The sequence below is a fragment of the Pan troglodytes genome, chromosome 5 (genome assembly GCF_028858775.2).
Source record: "Pan troglodytes isolate AG18354 chromosome 5, NHGRI_mPanTro3-v2.0_pri, whole genome shotgun sequence".
In the NCBI taxonomy this organism is placed as follows: Eukaryota; Metazoa; Chordata; class Mammalia; order Primates; family Hominidae; genus Pan; species Pan troglodytes.
Genome location: NC_072403.2, coordinates 17,509,563 through 17,530,484, shown reverse-complemented (window position 1 = coordinate 17,530,484; position 20,922 = coordinate 17,509,563). Strand labels below are relative to the sequence as shown.

Sequence of the window (20,922 nt, the reverse complement as noted above, 5' to 3'; positions counted from 1 at the left end):
AGCCACACACCACAGCGTCCAGCTAATTTTTTTGTATTTTTAGTAGAGACGGGTTTCACCACGTTGGCCAAGCTGGTCGCCTCTCAGCTTTTAAGCACTAACTCCTAAATCTGTAGGTAAAACAGGGCCAGAAAAATTGACAAAAAGGCAAGAGAAGACATTTGAGTCCATAGTGAATGAATTGAAAAGATTTATCACCAAGAGTCAAACACCCCATAAAGCTTTCAAAGACAGGTTTATTTATATATAAGTGCATGAAATTGAATACAGAAACTTTATTAAAATACTGTATATTACAAATTTTTAATCCAATAAATTCTGTGTAATGACATTTAAGTGCTGGATTCACTTTTTAACAGTTGTCTTGTGTGTATCAGTAAAGAGTTCACCCTGTATATTACAAAGAGGAGAGCCACATGTGGACCTCAGAAATGGTCCTGTGATTAGACACTGAATGATAGTAATTGTGCATCTTTTCCTTAAAGCAATGAATTGGAACCTAGATCTTATCTTTGTAGACCTACTTTCTATAATTAAAAATAACTTGCATATGTTTATTGCTGCCCTTTGAAGAAAATGAGAATGGTGAAAAATAATTTAAAATAAAGATCAACATCTCTAGGCTAAACTGATGCTTACTGCAATTAAAATTACTTAAACTTCACTGCAAAATTTGTGTTCTCCAGGAAATTATGCTATATACATAATGAGATTTGTACATGAATTGGGAAATAAAAAATTGCTTATATAAAATTAAAAATCAATAATATACAATATTTACAGCTTGTTAGGTATTATATATAAACATAGTTTTTAAAATAATCCTTCAAAATTAAACTGTTTTATGTAAACATGCAGTACACATACTCATACAGTATAGTTTATAGTCTTAACAGAAGGGGAAATTGTGTTCACATAACACAGGGTACTTCATCAAATATGCCTTTGTTTTTGTGTATTACCCCTCCAACATTTATTCTCCTGTCTTTAAGCTTCACAGTACATTTAGTATTTCTATAGTAAAAATAAATCCCTGATGGTAAACATATTTCTAAAGGTTAAAGTGTGTGCCCTGTACTACAGTATAAAACTAACACTGTTCACTAGAATCTCTAGTTTACAACAAAACTAAATTTTAAAGTCTCACACTTAATTTTCTTAACTACATTTTTTTCCATTTCATACTTGGAAAAAGAAAAAATAGAGAAAAATACCACATCATGAAAATATAGTGAAAGTAGCTGTCATCTGTCACAGTCAATGACTAAGTAACTGATTTACATTGAACCATATGAAGTTAGTAGCTACTATTCGTTAGGCTTTCTAAACTTTGAATTCCCAGTCACAGGTGATGTGTACCTAGCCAACTCACTGGTGCCAATCCTGAATCTTGCTAAATCCACTTTGCACAAGTATCTTAACTTTCAAGGCACTAAGGCTTCATTTAGCTTTTAAAATCTGCCTGTGATTTACCAAATGATTCATCAGTGGTCTGAGAGTTAACACAATTTGAAAGTGAGACTTTTAATACCTGTCAGGTAAACTATATTTTTGCTATTTAAATAAAGACATTTTAGCTAGTTAACTTTCAAGATAAAGTTGATTCCCTCATCTCAGAATAACTAGAGTCAGGGGCTAATATTTTTGGTAGAATCCTATGAATTTTGGATGGCTAAAACAAAAAAATACCGTGAATTTCCTATTTGTTCATCTAAATGTGTGCAGCTCAAGTCTGAATGTGTGTATTGGTGAGAGGGCCAAATCTTTTAAAAAAATTCTTCCATTGTAAATGCATTCAACAACAAAAACATTAAGAAAGTGTCAACAGTTAAACTATCAACTCATCTGCTATTAAAAGCAAGTCATTTTTATGATGATTTACTCAACAAGTGCCACTATGTTGCTTTCCATGGAGAAAACTTTAAAATGTTCCATTCCAAAAATACTTAACAATGATGTGTAAATACTTAAAAACAAGAAAAGCTTCATCATCAGTAGTACTCTCGAGTTAACGTTCCTTTAAACAAGGCTCTAACAAAAGTGATTTCTGCTTAATTCAGCAAGACAGAATAAAATTTTTAAAGTGGTGATTTTTAGGAACTACCAATTTATAAGAGAAAAAGTGTTACAGTTACGGGACTCAGACGACTGATTATGCACCGCAATTCCTCTTTCTGTGTATTTGTGTCAAACTGCTTTTCCGTTTCAGTTATCCACCTAAATACATTCCCAAAAAGGGTAGAGTCATGTTACTACCAAGAGTAGATACATGTGGGTGCAGTACATAATCGTAAAAACGTATGTATGAAGTTCATGCTATCCTGACTTGCCTAAAGTATTTACTTTTCAGTAAGATTAGAGCTGCATAACCGTAGGGGTTAAGAATATTCTTTCCTAAACCAGCTCCTTGGATTCTATCAACAAATTGTACATATGTTTAAACTATAACATACGACATCTGTATGGAAAGAGGAGGAAGATTTTTAGGAAATTGCTAAATTCGTTCTCAAAATCAGGGAAGAGTTACTATGTAAGTTCAGTATATGTGCAATAAATGTAAAGAATGTGAAAACAACTTCCCTAAACTCAGGGGAAGAGATGATTATAGTTCATAGCTCAGTTCACTCAGAAATGTGTTTCCACTAATTTAAAAGTATTATCTGATATATCTCCACATTTACTGAAAATACTTCAGATATTAAGCATTATTTCCCCCAAATTCATGGATACATTTTTAGATAATTCAGCAACCTCCCTAACAACACTGTACTGCCTACACAGAACAGAGCTCCTTAAGTGAGAAGAGCAAAACTGTCACCACACACACACACACACACAAAATGCAATACAATTTCAAAATGCACGGTGGTCAGTGAAGCCTCACATATAAAGAAACACAGCATGTGTAAACATGCAGTATACATACTCATCCAGTATAGTTTCTAGTCCTAACAAAACACAGGATGTAGGGCGCTTTGTCAAATATGTTTTTGTTTTTGCGTGTTACCTCTCCAAATGCTATAATTTTTAATCAAATAATATCCTTTTTATCCTGAAGAGTCTTCTTCCAAGATGTTATAACAAGGACGGGAAGTTAAGAAAGATTATGAAACCATTTGATTATTGGTCCGTTTTAACAATTCAGAGTTTCACCCGATTATTAAAAGAAATAGTAATTTACCCAGTTACCCAAAAAGTGTTACCAAATTTCTCTGCAATCGAAATCTGCTAGAATTTCTTCAGTAATTTTCCTCGTCCCTCACATCTTAAAAACAAATAATGACTGCAGAGATTCTGATTGAGACTGAGAGAAAAATCTGTCGTGTCAAGAGTGAAGTGGTTTGAGAATATTTCAGAAATTGCTCCAGGCATCGTTACTCCCTGAATTACATAATGAACATAAATTTAAAATAATAGTATTTAAAGTTAAAAAAAAATAGGCTGGGCACGGCGGCTCACACCTGTAATCCCAGCACTTTGGGAGGCCGAGGTGGGTGGATCCCTTGAGGTCGGGAGTTTGAGACCAGCCTGACCAACATAGAGAAATCTGTCTCTACTAAAAATACAAAATTGGCCAGGCATGGTGGTGCGTGCCTGTAATCCCAGCTACTCGGGAGGCTGAGGAAGGAGAATCGCTTGAACCTGGGAGGCAGAGGTTGCGGTGAGCTGAGATCATGCCATTGCACTGCAGCCTGGGCAACAAGAGCGAAACTCCGTCTCAAAAAATAAATAAATAAAAGAAACAAAATAACAGCTAGGGCTTAAGCACCCTTGGCCTGTGGAAGAAAGGACTTGGTAGACACTGAATATCGTTCTATTTTTCTACAGAATTGGCACTACACTGTAGAGCCAAGGGCCCAGGGCCGGCAGAAGAAACAGACATATAGAAGACTGAAGGGTTATATATCGCTCTTACTTTTCAAGAAGAATAATTAGCAAATAGCAGAAAGTCAATAAATCAACATGGCTGAATGAATCCAAGGGAAGTAAGTGGGAATAGATAAGGGAGTCAAGGCTGACTGCCTCTCTACCCTTTTCCTATTTTAACCAGTGGCCAACACAACTCCTAATTTAATCCTGCTTGCACTGGCCATTTCCACCACCACCAATTCACAAAAGGTTCTTAAAGATCTGCTGATTTTAAAAAGAAAAAGTGAAAAGGAGATGAAGCAAGATTATGAGAGAACGTTTTTAGTTTCTTTCCTAAAGTATATGTAAGGAAAATATAGAAATGAAAGAAAATTGATGAATTTTACAAAACAACATATTCAATTGGTAATGCAATTGCAAAATGTAATTTAAAAAAATTCTAGAGACTATCAGTTGATCATTTACTGTGAAATACATACTGCTTTGCCATTCATAAACAATCTCACGTAATCCTCACAATAACTACATGAGGTATTAGTCACATTTTACGGAGTATGAACTGAGGCTCAGAGAAGTTAAGTGATTTGCTCAAGGTCAAAAAGTTGACAAGTGACAGAGTCTTAATTCAATCTGTGTTGCTGGCTTGGAGTCTCGTATTCTCTTCACTATGTCACAGCCATGATATCTCAGTTATGGAAATTCTATTTAGTGGATGAACCAGGAAAATGAGAATTTGGAGGGATAACAGGCTAACTCTCAACTAAAATCAGGAAGCAAAATGTTGTCCCAAACTTTTTAGGATTTAAAAATCATCTTGCTAGCTCTTGGTGGACTCAAGGTAAAGAATTCCATCTTGGTAATTCTTGTACTTCTTACTAGAGAAAATACTTGGTAGAGCACTTTACATAGTGGATCTGCACAAAGTGTTTACAAAATAGAATTATTTGGTGTATGAGTGGCAGCCTAGGTACATCAATGTGGCAGCCACACTTTCTTCATTAGAGGTTCTTTAAAGACCTTTTCCACAACATTCTATGATTTCAAATTATCCCGTTCCTCATATCACAAATACAAGATATACAGGCCAACTCATTTCTTTATTTCTCTCATTTAAAGTACAAACAAAACCCTTATACTTTTTTGAGCAGTGAAATGTATGCTGCAAATACTAAGAAAGTATATTGGGTAACAAACTGTAACACTGTTTGGTAAACATTAAGATCTAAAGAATAATTCTGCTCCAGGCCCTGAAGATAGCCATCATTTAGGACTTCACTTATCCTAGGCAAGGTAGGCTATTACCTTGGAACTGTCCCATGGGGAAGACTGCTGGTACTCCTTCTTTTAAAGTTTTAAGCATTATTTGCAGTTTATTTGAGGCCTCCTGACTAGCTGTGATCTATGGCATTTTTAATCAGTATGTTCAACTGTAATTAGTTTGGGCATGTAGGAGTTCCTTCTTTGGGGAGCTGATTTCACTATAAACAATATTTTATTAAACATTTTTTAAATAAAGGAGTGTCCACTATAGAGGATCCTCCCTCCCTTCTTGCATTTGTCACGAAGAAAATGTACTGCTAAATCACATATAAATTTTAACAAAGTATATAACCCAAATACATCAGTAAGGACTTTTGTCATGTCCCAAACAAGGGTCTCCAGCTCTATTAAGTGAAGAAAATTTTCCCAAAATTCAAAATTTTCAAACATCCTCAAACCTATTTAAAAGATCATTACACTGAACAAATTTTCCACTAGAACATGCAAGTGTTCACTGAAAAAAAGCTTTCCAAGTAGACTGTATTCATATATAGCAGCTCTCTATATACGTTTATAATGATATATACGTGTGTGTATATATATCATTAAACATTTCTTGTGTCTATAGGAAAGCTACTAACTTTTTAAAAATTTCAGCATATAAATAGCTATAAAGACAATTCATGAACTCAAACTATTCAACTGCATCTCAAAACATCAAAAGAGAGACAGTTGCACAAAATCTCAATGGAAATAACTGAAAACAGCAAAGAAACCAAAAATAACCCCTAAAATTAAAAGTATACACATACACACACAATTGATAACGTAAAGCAACTTGATAATAACTGCAGGACACTCTACAAACTAATTATTAACCGTTCAATTATACTTTCATTCTAGAGTAAAAACAATAGTTTAAATCTCTTTGGTCCACACATTAGTACATTTAATGTATCCAAGTTATTTTCTTGTTAATTTTGGATTATGAATCATGCTCCATATTACTTTACCATAACTTTCTTAAATCATAAAATAACCATATGTTAAAATAAGTATTCATTCTATAGATCTGAAACAATTTCCACATGCTATTGGTAATTCCTCTGGAAGAATACGAATGCTTTAAATTATTGACAGAATAGCCAAAGTAAAAGAAGAACACAATTCAAGTCTGGCAGAAAAGAAAAAATCAGATTGACTTGGAAAAGTTATGCCTAAATTTAATTTGTAAAAACATCAGGAATATAAAGAACACATGAAAACAATTTCAGGCTTGTACATAATAAAAATAATCAATTTTAAGATTTACTTCAAAGATCCATGCATAGTTGCTTATTATTTTTTTAAAACAAATTTCCAAGCCAGTGTTAGTAAATCCCCCAAATTGGCTTCCATACTGAGAAAAGTACTGCCTCTCCAACTTCTCATTGATAAGTTGTGGATATACTCTGCTTCTGAGTAGAGAAAAAGTGGTATGGGTAACAAAGTTCTTAAATTTGAATGTAATATAACAAAGGCCTACTTTTATAGCAAATTGGATTAAACAGCAAGGCTACCAGGTTATTTTTGGATTATCCTTAACTTCATATTCTCTGCAATGTCTCCTTTGAGTTAGCACATTATAATTGTATCTGGTGCCAAAAAAATCTCATTAGGAGACCAGTTCAACCCTACTTCCTATACTCTTACAATTACGTATTGCCAGAACCTCTTAAAATGTTTTATATAAAGGACATTTCCACTTTTGATATATGCTCTCACAGATTCTTCTACTAAACTTAAATCATAACTTCATATCATAAATCAAGAACTGAACAACTGAATTACTCTAATACACGCTCAGTACTGCATTGATATGCTGAGACTAATTGCCAAATTTTAAAATTACCTACTATATTCCCCAATTTTTACTTAGCAAAATTATGATGTTGCCACATGTCCAAAGTAAAATAGTTCATTACTCTTCCTATATAACTTACTTGTTACTTATTTCTACAAATGAGGTCTTTATTTCCAGAGCCTAATTTAGGCCACTCTCTAAAAACAGTTAATACTCCAGAATGAAAGACTGTTTATGTTTTGTCAAAAATCAAGATATATGCAACACGTAATATAATCCCACTGAGATACTAGTTATAAAGATGTTTTGTCCATGAGATACAAGGCAAAAACTTTCTTTAGAAGGGTCAAAGAATGCAACATGCATTTCAGACTTTTTTCTTACAAAAATTCTTAAGAAAATTTTCAAATTACATTTTTATGACGCACAAACTACAATCAATGTGTATGACCCTTCAAGTTTCTGAATTTGTATAAACAGAATATGGATGCATGAGGGAAGCTAATAAAAGGGTGTTATTTAAGTTGGTGAAAAGTATGCACCCTATAGAGCTACTCTGAGTTCTTAAAACAGTTGAGCTAGTCTTCAGTTAAGAAGACTTATCTTCCACATCAATTAAATAACAATAATACCTAAACATATTGAAGCCCTAAATCCCAGAAACGCGCAACATTAAAAACCAAATAATTTCTCTCATGTTAAACAATTCAGTATTTAGCACTCATACGGGATTTAGTGTTACAGAACAAAAATCTTAGTACATTACCTGAATTCATGTCAAATATGTTCACAGCACTCAGCTACATCTACACTTGCAAATTGTCACATGATCAATGTTAACAAAAAGAAAAGAGTTTGGCACATATATCAATACCTCGAAACGTCCCTGTAACTTAACACAACACTGTTAGGAACGATGATTTCAACACCAATGTTAACCTGATAGGCAGCTAAACAAGGTGCTTTTTCTTGTAACTTTACATAGTGTCTTAATGCACCTTGCCTGAGACAGAGGCACATAAGGTGCAGTGCGGTAGTGCAATCACTTGAACACCAGAGGGCAATCCTTCCACACAGCTCAAGGTCTTCCTTATGCTTTGACCTGCTCAGTCCACATTCTTGCACAATTTCATTTCCACTTGTTAACAATGCCGTTTTCAGGGAATCTGTACATCTGTTTCCTTATGTGAAGTAAGACATTCCCACAGAAACCTCAAAGTGTAGCGAGGATCCTTGAAAAGGAGATGATTAATGTCAGTACAGTCTGTCCAACGCCCCATACCAGCGCTTCCAAAGGGGCCATGTTCTTCCCAGCTACTCTGTAAATGCCCGCTACTGCTGCACCTAAGGAGAAACGGGAGAAAAATGAAGGGATACAGTCACTCGTTTTATAACACACTGCATGCTGCACCTTAAGAGCTCTTTTCATTTCATCAAAACATAAGTCATCATTTTTTTCTCATTTTATCCACTTTCTATGAAAAAGTTTCCCTGTGATTGGTGAAAGTTACAACTTACCATAATACGCTTAGCCACTTATTTGAAAAACAGACTTTTCTATTCAACCAAAAGATATATATTTATGGTATATGCTGCATACTTGGTAGCAAATATGTTCATAAACAATGAATAATTCATTATTGCAACCTCTCACCTGGGCATTCAATTAACTAGGCCTCTTTAGCATTTTTGTAAACATACAATATAACATACTGATAATTACAAATGATAATGCAGAAAAATAACAATTTAATGTAATTTCTAAATTATTAATAAATATTTTAATATTAAAGGTATCTTTTCTGAATAATATGAATTCTTAAATATCATGTAAAATATAATACCTGACTAATCCATCTCACAATCTACCATACAAAATAATTCTTGCTTTTTAAATAAACCATCCGACTCTAAGTTATTTGGAGACTAGTATCTTGACGTCTAATAAGAATGGAAAATGAACTTGACATCTATTCTAGTGAGGTTCCTTAGGTAATGTACACTTCTGAGAACGGGAGAATCTCAGTGTATGAGGAACCTCAGTGCTCATCTGATTCAACATCTGATCTTCACAGACCATCCATAATGATGTGGTATCTAAGTGGCTAACTTTAAAAGCACATTTAGGAACCATAAAGGAGGAAACATTTAAATTATAATATGCCATCCCACAGATGGAGATGCCCTGAAAACTATTTTTCTAGAAAAACTGTCTATATATCCTAAAATGATTAGATAAAAGAACATAAGACAAAGACGAGAAGTTATCTGAAAATACTGAATTGACAATTACAATTAAGACGGAAACCTAGTCATGAAAATTAGAATATAATTTTTACTTGTCAACTTAGAAAAAAATTAGCTAAAGATTAATTATTTGTACTTCACTCAAAATCTTCCAAATAAAAGTTATTGTATTGCTCTGTAAGAGATGTAAACAGGAAAAGCAAATTACTAACCTAAGCCAAGGACTTTCATATACATGTTTTAAAATAAAAGGAAATCAAAATAGTGTACTTACCATATACTATGTATTTTGCAGGAACTTTACAAATATTATCATATTTAAATATCATACCACCCCCTCAGTATTATCACCTAATTTAAAGATGAAAAAAACAGAGGTTCAGAGAGGTTCAGTTACTAGCCCCAGGAAATACAGCAAGTACAAGAGCTGGGATTTTTCAATCCAGGTTAGTCTGGCTATAAATCCCGAAATCATTCTATCACTTCATATTTATACTAAGTGAAAATGAGAACGAAGAATTCAGAGAATGGTAAAGTAGCTAATAAGCATCTCGAAACTCCTAGTAGCACCAACATTTACTTAACCAAACAATGAAATCACTTGTATAATTGGTCACATATCCAAATTTTAGAATTAGATGACATTCTTTAAAAATATTAAGTATCCTACACCTTTGTTATCAGAAATTATGTTAAAATAAACTAGAGTAATACTCTTTCTCTTTGGATTCATCCTAGATTTATATGACTATCTTCCATTTTAAAAACCACATCTTGGCCTCCATCCCTCTGATACTAAGTTTTCAATCATGATCCACAACAAGGGGAAAATCGAAGCAGTTACTAGCTCAGGCTGCCTGCGAAATGGCAAACAACTGTGTCAATTCAAACCTTGCATGCTTACATAAGGTGAGGAGCATGGGTTGTAGAGCCAGGCTCCTGGATTAAAATCCAAGCTCCACTACTTAGCAACTGTGTTACACTGGACAATCACAGCCTCCCATGCCTTGCTTCCTCCACTGTAAAATAGGTGGGCACGAAGATTAAGAGATGACACTTGTCAAGTGCTTAAAACAGTGGATGATCCTAGTATGTACTCAACAAATTTTGGCTAGTAGTCGTCATAGTAGTAAAGGATAAAGATAATTCCAATCAGTGATTCACCATTCAATAAATGGTGTTGGAACGACTGGTAGCCATTTCAAAAAAATAAATTTAGGTCCCTGCTTCACACCATTCCCCAAAATAAATTTCAGATGGATTAAATAACTAAATGTTAAAAACAAAAGTACATATCTAAACTTTAAAATGTAAGAGAATTAGGTTTATGATCCTAGGAAAAGAGATCTTAAGACCACAAAAAAAGGGTAAAACCCATAAAGGTTTCACATCAATGAACAGACTGGAAAAATATTTGCTATATGCAAAACAAACTGATGATTAATATTTAGAATATAAACACACATATATACATGCATAAACACACACAATCAATACAGCATTTCTGTAATCAAACAAAAACAAAACAAATGTCCACCATCAGTTGGAGATAAACTATATGAAGTCCATACCATGAACCCATACAATTTCAAAAGGAAAATACAGATTTGTATGAACTGAAATAAAAATAACTTAGATATATCATTTAGGTAACAAAGAAAATAAAACATAAAACAATACATATTCTCTACTAGTACATACATACATATGTATGTGTGTATGTATGCGTGTATGTATGTAAATATGTATGAATGAATGTAATGCATCAACAAATATCTGGCGGATACATACCAAACTGAAAATAGGGCTTACTTCTGAGAAGAGCACTAGTTTGAGAGTGTTGGTCAAAAGGGGCTTTGCTCTATCTATAATGTTTTGAGTTTTACATAATGAATATAATCATATATTACTCACGTAATAAAATTTTTAAACTCTAACTTAACTTCTATACCTAACTTGCCGAAAACGTCCCTAAAATTCCAAGAAACTTTCATCTTAAATGTCAGGATATGAAAGATATTTCATTTTAAATGCCAGGATATCTTTCAATCCTATTTATCAAATAAAAATATTGGTATACAATGAAAAAGTTAAATAAACTCTTGATTTAAAATAGCAGGGCATAAATATATTATGGAATATAGTAGGAAATAACTATATTCCTTGTATGCAGCTATAACTTATTCATTTTCACTGCCATACAGAATTCCAAGTATGAATATACCACAATTTATTTATCCATTCTATGGCCAACAACATTTCTTTGTTTTCAGTCCTTTACAATCCCAAACACTGCTCCTGTGAATGTTCTTGTCTATGACCCCTAGCACACACATGCAGTCAAGAGTTTCTCCATGACCCACGGGTAAAACCAGAACTGCTCAGCCCTATGGTATGGGCCTTTTCAACTTGACTAGATAGTGCCAAATTATTTTTCTAAATTAGCTGTACCAATGTGTATTTCAGTTACTCCATATCCTCAGAGGCAGGTGACATCCTTTTTTGTTTTTTAATTTTTTTTGCCAGTCTAGTGGGTAAGAGATATTATCTATCTGATTAATTTACAAATCCTTGGCAATTAATGTGATTGAGTTTCTCTTCACATATTATTAGCCATTAGGGTTTCTACTTCTATGAAATGCTTAAGTCCTTTATTCACTTTTCTACTGGGTTGTCTTTTTATAACTTGAGTCACAGGGTTTTTAAAAAATATATAGTCTAGATATTAATCTTTTTACAATTATATGATGTTATATATTATTTTAACAAATATCTTACCCCAGGTTGTTCTTTAGTTTTCACTCTCCTTAGGGTGTCTTGCTGAACAACAGCTAGTTGAAAGAGTACATTAAGATCTTTATTTTCTTGGTGATTTATGAGGCTAATATATGCAGACATGCAGAGAAGTGGGATAGGGTTCTTGAAATAAATAACACATGTGGATCTGCCACTGTCAACAGTGGCAAACATGATCAATTAGAAATAAGGAAAGATCCCAAATGAAGTGGAGAAAGCAATACTGCCAAGATGATCTGAAGGTGAGTAAAATACACAAAACTACAAGAACGAAGGGGAACAGAAGAGTCATCAGCAGACAGAAAACATTGATACACAACATCAAGTGCCTGCAGATGGGCATTCCAATGAAAAGTGATGTGATCTGCCCTGTGTATTTCCTGACAGAAAGCAAATGATAGCCTGTGGTCCTAGCGACTCAGGAGGCTGAGTTGGGAGGATCACTGGAGCTCAGAAGTTCAAGGGTACAGTAAGGTATGAGTGTGTCACTGCATTCCAGCCTGGGCAGCAGAGCCAGACTCTATCTCTAAAATGGAAAAAGAAAAAAAAAAAGCAAGCATATGATAAAGGTTAAGGGTGAAGAGGCACAAAGAGCTATGGATGGAAAAACAGAAAAAAAAATAGAACAAGGTTAAGGCAAGAATTAGTTTTAATAATGTGTTGATTCTATCAGTTTGCATAGTTAGATCGAGGTTGGCAAACTACAATCCATAAATCTGGCCCACCGACCTATTTTGTACAGCATGCAGGCTAAGAATAGTTTTCACATTTTTAAAGTGATTTTTTAAAATCCAGAGATTAAGATTTCATGATACATGAAAATTATATGAAATTCTGATTTTAGTGTCCATCAATAATGTTTTCTTGAAATACAGCTGCACTCATTTCTGATATTGAATTATCTTTGCATTCCAAGAATAGCAATTCCTAAGGTTCTGGTGTAGCCCTCATCTTGTTTAGCAACAAGATTACACTGTGCACAGCTGTGCACAGCTTTTATTCTTTCTATTTTCTGCAGTAACTTGGATCAAATATGAACTAGTTGTTCTTGAAAGTTTGGTAGAATTCTCCTGTAAACCCCTTTGGGCCTGGAGTTTTTTGGAAGAAGGGTCTTTAATATTGCAATTGGCAAAAATAATTATTTTCCTATTCATATGTTCTATTTCCCCTTATGTCAAATTTTGACATTTTATATTTAGGTATAGCTGTTCATAAAACTATTTTATTTTTGTAATTCTCTATCTTTATTATTGAGATTTAGTATTTCTTCTATTATGCTCTGTATTTTACTCTTCTGCCTTAACCCTTTTTTCTTAGTTTGCCAGCAGTCTATTCATCTTCTCTCTCCAAAGAACCAGTTTTTTGTTAATCTTTCATATACCTGACTTACAAAGCTTAATAGTATTTCTCCACACCAATAAAACTAAACAATGTAATCAAAAGATATCCATGCACAATAGCCATAACAGGAGTTTAGGAATTAACTTCATAAAAAGTATACAAACTTCCTATTGAGAAAGCATTTTTAAACTCTAATAAAAGACGTAAAAGATGATCTCAATAAATAGAGATACACTACATGTTCTTGGGTGATATAATATGCCAATTCTTCCCAAATTATCCTGTATATTCAGTTAAATCCTAATAAAAATCATTATCATACTTTTTGAGCGATCCAGTAGACACAGTCTAAAATTTACATGAAAGAATAAAGGCCCATCAACAGCTGTTAACTTTGAGAAAGGAAAGTAACAAGAGGGACCTATTCCTGACAGATATTAAGATATACCACAAAACCACTGGGATTAAAAAGAAAAAAAAGTGACCTTTCTACAAGAATAGATAAAAAGACCAATGAATCAGAATAGAGTTCAGAGACAGATCCCTGTACTTTAAGAATGTAATATACAATAAAGGTGGCACTACAAATTAACAAGGAAATGATGAATTTTTTAGTGTTTGGCATGATAAAAACTGATTTACTATATGGCAGTGGGGGAAAAAAACACATAGAATCCTATCTAATACCTCAAACAAAGGTAGACTCTATATGGAGGATAAATTATGGCCTGAATGCCCGATGCCTCTGTTGTAAATAGAAATAACGTTTTCCTGAAACAGGCCATGCGCATTCATTTACATATGTCTATGGCTGCTTTTGCACTACCTTGGCAGAACTGAATAATGTGACAGAGACCACTAGCCTGCGAAATCTAAAATATTTATTACTTGGCCCTTTACAAAAATGTTTGCCACTTCCTGCTACAGGTGAATTAAAGACCTTAATGCAAAAGGGAAAACTGTAAAATTAATAGAAGAAAATATATCAGAATATCTTTTGGCACTGGAATGGAGGATAACTTCTTTAATAAAATCTTTCAGTATAAATCATAAGACAAAAACCCTTTCAGCTGATCATGTCGAAACTAAGGATTTCTGCTCCGTAAATGATATCATGGATGAAGGTAACTGATAAAAGACTGAGATAAATTATTTGCAAAGTCCAAAACCAACAAGAGGTCAATATCTCTAATATAGAAAAATATCTGTAATTTAATAAAAAGGAAACAAGAATACCAAAAGAAAACCACAGAATTTAAAGAAGCAATCTGTAAAAAAGAAAACCTAAATATATAATAAACATAGGAAGAGATGCTCAAATTCATTAATAATCACAGAAATGCAAATTAAACCAACAATGAGAACTTACTTCACACTTTTAGACTGGCTAAAATTAAACAGCTAAAATTAGACATTATATAGAAACCAGTTTCTCCCAATTCTGGTATTAACTAAAAACACTATATGAAAAATCACTCTAGTTTCAAAATAAAATCTAAGAAGTAGCAAAATATAATGAATATGTAACTATATTCAGTCAGCATCTTACTGAATATAGGTATTTAGCAATCAATAACTGAACTGAAGATACAGCTATGAGTGCACTAGTATTCACAACTTGTATTAAGAAAATAAATATCACTATTCACATTGGCTAGTTTTCCTAATTCACCTGTTTGCAGGTCAGATAATTAGCCAGAAAAAAATTGAATGTTTTATTGCTAATATGGACACAAATTTTTACTTGAAATTGTGTCAGACTTATATTTTTAAGGATTTAAAAATATAACACTGCAGTTTCTAAAATCACTGGCTTACTTTATTCTTGACTGAATTGAAAATGGGTTATATATACACACATCATCAGAGATAAATGGAAGAATTCCATTTCTCATGCTCTCTTTAAACTTTTGCAATAATATATGCAAATAAATACATACATATATACACATACCACTTAAACTTCCGAACAAGCTGCTCCTTCTTCCTTCCTCCTCTGTTCATGGTTGCACAATTACAACAGTGGCCACGTCAAAAACTACTGGCAGCCCCTTTCATATCTCTTTGTATGCCACCACAATGAATAACTAATTTAGATTTTTTGTCCTTTGTATAGTTCTTACATTAACTCCTTCCTTCCCAACCTACGGCCATTACTCTAGTTCAGAACCTGGCCTCAAGTTTAGATTAGAGTTAATGCCTCTTAATTCCTCTTCCTTCCTCTTGATTCTCTCTCCCTATCCCCTCTTCTTTCTTTCCTTTCCTCCCTCTCTTCCTTTCTCACTCCTATCCATCCAACCTATATGTTTTGCACATCAATTATGTTCTAGGTACTGTTTTATTTTTGGGGATCGAGCAGTGATGAAGACAGACCAGGTCTCTGCTCTTTCAGGGATTTCTCTTGCTTCTTTACATTAATTCTATATTCAACTATAAAACAAAATTTCCCACTGAACTGCTTGTCCCTTGCCAACTGCATTCAAAAATATCCATTTGTTTTCCATGGCCGGCAGAATAAAGCCCAAACTTCCCAGATAGCTTTCCAAGGCCCTCTGGAATCTGGCTCAGTTCTATCTTTCCTACTGAATCTGGCACTACTCCTATTAAGCAGACCATGTGCTTTAGCTAAACCTGAGTACCTGTTTAAAACCCTGTCTATGACAAAGCATATGAGGTACCATCCACATCATCAAATTGTAGGTTGAGTGCAGAAACAACAAAAGCAACTATAAAAACTTAACACAAGATAACAAAAAATAGCAACTGAAGGATAAGAAAACAGACTCCTCCCCATTTCCCACAAGTATTTTATGGTTGTCTTATTAGTGCCATAGGACATACCCAGGGACATGGGAGTAGGGCTTTCCTCTCAAGACAAAGGATGTCAATCACTCTGGAAAGGGTAAAGAAGGGAATCCCTTGCATCATAAAGACAAGGTTGCCTTCTTATCTCTGAGGCAAGAATCAACTAGAAAGGAAGAAGAAACTGTCAGAGTCCCAAAACAGATCCAGTGGTAGCAGTGAGCTGCCCCTGACATATGGGAATAGGCCAGACGTGAAGGGCAACAGACACATGTACTCTGCATTGGCAGTCACAGAATCAACAGCAGCTCAGAGAGGCACCTGGTTCCTGGCTAAACCACACTAAGCAAGTAGATGTGGCACACTCCAGTCTCAACAGGGTACACACCTAAGCTCTGCTCAACCAGTGGCTGCAGAAATTGTTACAATAGGTAGGTTGTCAGGAGTGGGGCAGGAGAGGGCTGCCCCCACCCACCAGGAATGTCGGGTGACCATCAGGTGATGGTCCGGCAGTTGTCACACTAAAATGATAACTGGTCACAGGCACCAGGGAGAGGCAATTTCCCAATGGATAAAAACACTTGAAATTGGTAACCAGTAGCTTCCAATAAAATCTCAGGAAATGCGTAAGTGGGCTCAAGCATGTGCATTAAAACAAAATGGTGGAGTATGACCTTTGGGGGCATTCCACTGGAAAAGGGAAGAAAGCCTCAGATGAGCATGAATACAACTTCTTAAACACACTGCGCATGCTCGCCTCCCAAGTGTAAAGAGGACTCCGCGCATGCGGGTGGCTCACCCTAAAGGAAGAATGAAGGAAAAGGGGTGCAAGACACTGGAAATGGGCCAGCAAGTCATAGGACCAAGGTTAAATGGGGCACTTGACCTCCAAAGTGCCCATTTGTGTCTCTTCCAAGTGTACTTTCCTTTCTTTCCTGCTCTAAAGCTTTTAAATTCCACTCCTGCTCTGAAGCTTGCCTTGGTGTCTTTTTCTGTCTTACACCCCTCAGTCGAATTATTTCTTCTGAGGAGGTAAGAACTGAGGCTGCTGCAGACCTGTATGGATTTGCTGCTGGTAACTTGGATACCTTCTGCTGATAACAAAACCATAAACTAATTCTTTGAAGTCAAGGCTGGAGTTTGGGCCTAAGTACAGTGTTAAACAGAGAAGTCCAGAGGGAATGAACCTGAAAACTTGTCTGAAAAAGCTCATGAGGCAGCACAGCAGGAAACCTGCAAAGCACTAGAGGACACTCTAGCACAGCTCATTTCTAGTAGGCCATAATAATGTGTATATAAGAAGAAAGTGCAATTTTATTTTGTAGTCACAGGCAGATGACATTAAGGACCTCAGGGCTATACTTTTGCTTATGATAATTACCACTGACATATTTTTATGCCTTTCTTTTTTCCTAGAAAATGAGCAACTTGAAAGCAGAAACTATAATCACTGTGAATTTTCCCATTGACCTGCCTTGCCTCTTGCCAATCTTTATGAATTTTTCTATTTCCCTCAAAACCTTGTAAAAGGACTCTTCACATAGCAGAATTACAACGACTTATCTGTTCAATGAATAAATCAGCTCATCTTTATCTTCTAGATGGAGTGTGTTAAGTGTTGAAAAATAATCTACATAAAAGATCTCACTAATGTTACATGTATAATAAGAACACAGCTACCAAAATGGTAAGTGTATACAAACTTACATCCTCAGACAAAAGAAAATCAACTTACTGGTAATCATCGCTCCAGTTACAGAAGCCAGAAATCCAATGCTGACTGCAATGACAGAGATGACTCTTCCCTGCCTATGCCTCTGCAGCATCACAAACATCAACACTCCTGCAGCACCATGGACAAACAGAGAAGAGAAGAGAGCCCAGAGGAAGATCCAGTACCACATCTCTGAAAGGAAAAGCAAAGTATTAATCACCTGTTGAAACACAACTTAGAAAATTCAATTTAACAAATAGTGAGCACCTATGGTTTGGGAGGTTAAATAAATGACATAATACATAGAAAAATGCTTCACACAGTGCCTGACACAAGTAGCACTGAATACATTATAAGTTTTATCATTATCGCTGATGCCTGATGGGGAAATAATTCCTTCCATGGCTTCAAAAGGTTAACACCATACTCTAATTTCTTCTAAATGCCCCTATTATATAGCTATCATCCATCAATTTTATATTAAACCCGATATATCTGTAAACTTCTTAGAATTATAAAATTACTGTTTGAAATAGAATCTTTTATTTTCTACCCTAAATAGCAGTGTTAAGAGTGTTTTTAACTACCTTGTAATTCTAATTCAAATCATTCCAGAAATCAGTCAATGATTTTTACCTTTTATCTTTAAGAATTTCAGTCATTTTCTCCTTGTGGCCCTGAACTTGGTATACTAAAAAATCAGTCAGATAAATTATTTGCCTCTAGTCATCTTAGTGTTCCTTATCCAGAACTTTTCAAGCTCCAATATTATCTCCCCACTGTGACCTCAATCGACTGTTCACTGACATCTCAGCTTAAGAGAGAGTGGACAAGCACACTCTTCATTCTCTCTCTCACATTCATTCCCTTTCCTTCTGGCCACCCGACTGCCTCCCAGTCACTCCATATAGTTCCCACAGATGTCCTTGCACTGACTCCTTCTCCCTGACCATACTGTAGTGAGGGTGGAAAGAAAGGCAATCGATCCAAGCTGGGCCAATCGTTCCCTTCCCCTGGGACTTCTGGATTGGGACCAACTGAGTGTCCTTGCTCTTTGGGTAGCTGAAGCAGAAAGGCTCAAGATTTGTGAAGCTACTTCATCGTCGCATGATGAAAGCCACAGTACAAGAAGGAAAAAGATCCATCAAAGACAAGAGAGAATCAAGTCCCTTAATGACTTATTTCTAACGCCTGACTCATTACCATCCTTAGATTCAATGTCACATCCCAGTTCCCGTTTAATAAAATCCCTCTTTTTACTTAAACTATTCAGATAAGGATTCTCTCACTTATACCTGAAAGAGCTGACTCTAAAATATTTAGATGTCACCTTGAGGATCATCCTTGATATGGAAACATTCTATAATACAAAGTATCTCATCTGTGATTTGGGCTAGGTAGTCACTATCAATCGTAAAAGAAAAGTCAATAAAATAGTCATTAAAGAATTAAAATGGATGAATCAAAACCTATGTATCCAAATATCATTAAACATAGATATTTACTATTGGTAGGAATGTAAAATGATGCAGCTGCTGTGGAAAATAGTATGGAGGCTCCTCAAGAAGTTAAAAACAAAACTACCATATGATCCAACAATTCCACTTTCTGGTATACCCAAAAGAACTAAAAGCAGAATCTCAAAGAGATATTGGCACACCCATGTTTATCAGTATTATTCACAATAGCCAAGAGGTGATAGCAACTCAAGAGTCCCTGAATGGATAAATAAAACATGGTACACATACAATGGAAAAATTACTCAGTTTTAAAAGGGAAGGAAGGAAATCTTATCACATGCTACAACAGGAATGAACCTTGTGGACATTATGCTAAGTGAAATAAATCATCACAAATGAATACCATATGTTTTTTTTTTTTTTTTTAAGGCAGAGTCTTGCTCCACCACCCAGGCTGGAGTGCAGTGGCGTGACCATAGCTCACTGCAGCCTCCATCTCCTGGGATCAAGTGATCCTCCTGCCTCAGTCTTCCCAGTAGCTACAACAACACATGTGGGCCACCACGCCTGGCTAGTTTTTAAAAAATATTTTTTGTAGAGACAGGATGTGCCTGTGCTGCCCAGACTGGTCTAGAACTCCCAGCCTCAAGTAATTCTCCTGCCTCAACTTCCCAAAGTGCTGGGATTACAGGCGAGAACCACCACGCCTGGCCTCAAGTTGTAACCTTTAAAATCAACCAGTAACCATAACCAGTGAAGTGTTTCCTTGAGTTCTATGAGCTGTTCTAGCAAATGATGAAACCTGAGGAGGGGTCAATGGGAACCCCCGACTTACAGTCAGTCACAAATATGGGAAGCCCAGACTTTCTACTGGTGTCTAAATGGGAGTCGTTTCTGGGACTGTGCCTTTAACCTGCGGGACTGGATGCTAACACCAGGTAAATGTCAGAACTGAACTGAACTGTAGGACACCCAGTTGGTATCCTAGAGAATTGCTTGGTGTGGGAAAAAAACCACACATCACTTGTCACAGAAGTGATCTGTGTGAGGGAGGAGAAAACAGTGAGTGCCTTTTCTTGGCGGGGAGGGGGGCCTGGTGTGGAGTAACCTCAGCTCACTGCAACCTCCACCTCCCAGGTTCAAGCGATTCTCCTGCCTCAGCCTCCCAAGTAGCTGGGATTACAGGTGCCCGTCACCATGCCTGGCTAATTTTTGTATTTTTAGTAGAGATGGGGTTTCTCTGTGTTGGTCAGGCTGTCTCAAACTCCCGACCTGAGGTGATCTGCCCACCTTGGCCTCCCAAAGTGCTAGGATTACAGGCGTGAGCCACTGCCCCCAGTCAACAGCGAGTGTGCTTCATCAGTTATGTTTTTACCAATTTTTTTAAAAAAGTAAAAAATTTAAAAGCATGATATAAATTTGAAAAATACTTAGGTCAAGACCATAAATGACTAAGAATTTTAAAACGAAACAAAAACTCCTTAAAAAGGAAGGAGGGTATGGTTATTAAAAAGCAACATGAGCGATCTTTGTGGTAATGGATTTCTTCTTTGACTATAGTGGTGGATATACATGTAAGTGATACAATT

General features: G+C 35.4%; 1 protein-coding gene across 1 annotated transcript in view; it reads right to left on the bottom strand.

Moving 5' to 3' along the window:
• Positions 1–218: 218 nt before the first annotated feature.
• The window catches only part of TMEM170B (transmembrane protein 170B), a 44,942-nt gene continuing 24,238 nt past the window's right edge, over positions 219–20,922 (bottom strand). Inside the window, exons 2-3 of the mRNA XM_001175087.8 lie at positions 17,895–18,065; positions 219–8,317 (exon numbers count right to left, since the gene is read on the bottom strand). Of these exons, the coding sequence (XP_001175087.2) occupies positions 8,187–8,317; positions 17,895–18,065 (302 nt within the window). The 3' untranslated portion in view covers positions 219–8,186. The remainder of the gene's footprint in view (positions 8,318–17,894; positions 18,066–20,922) is intronic.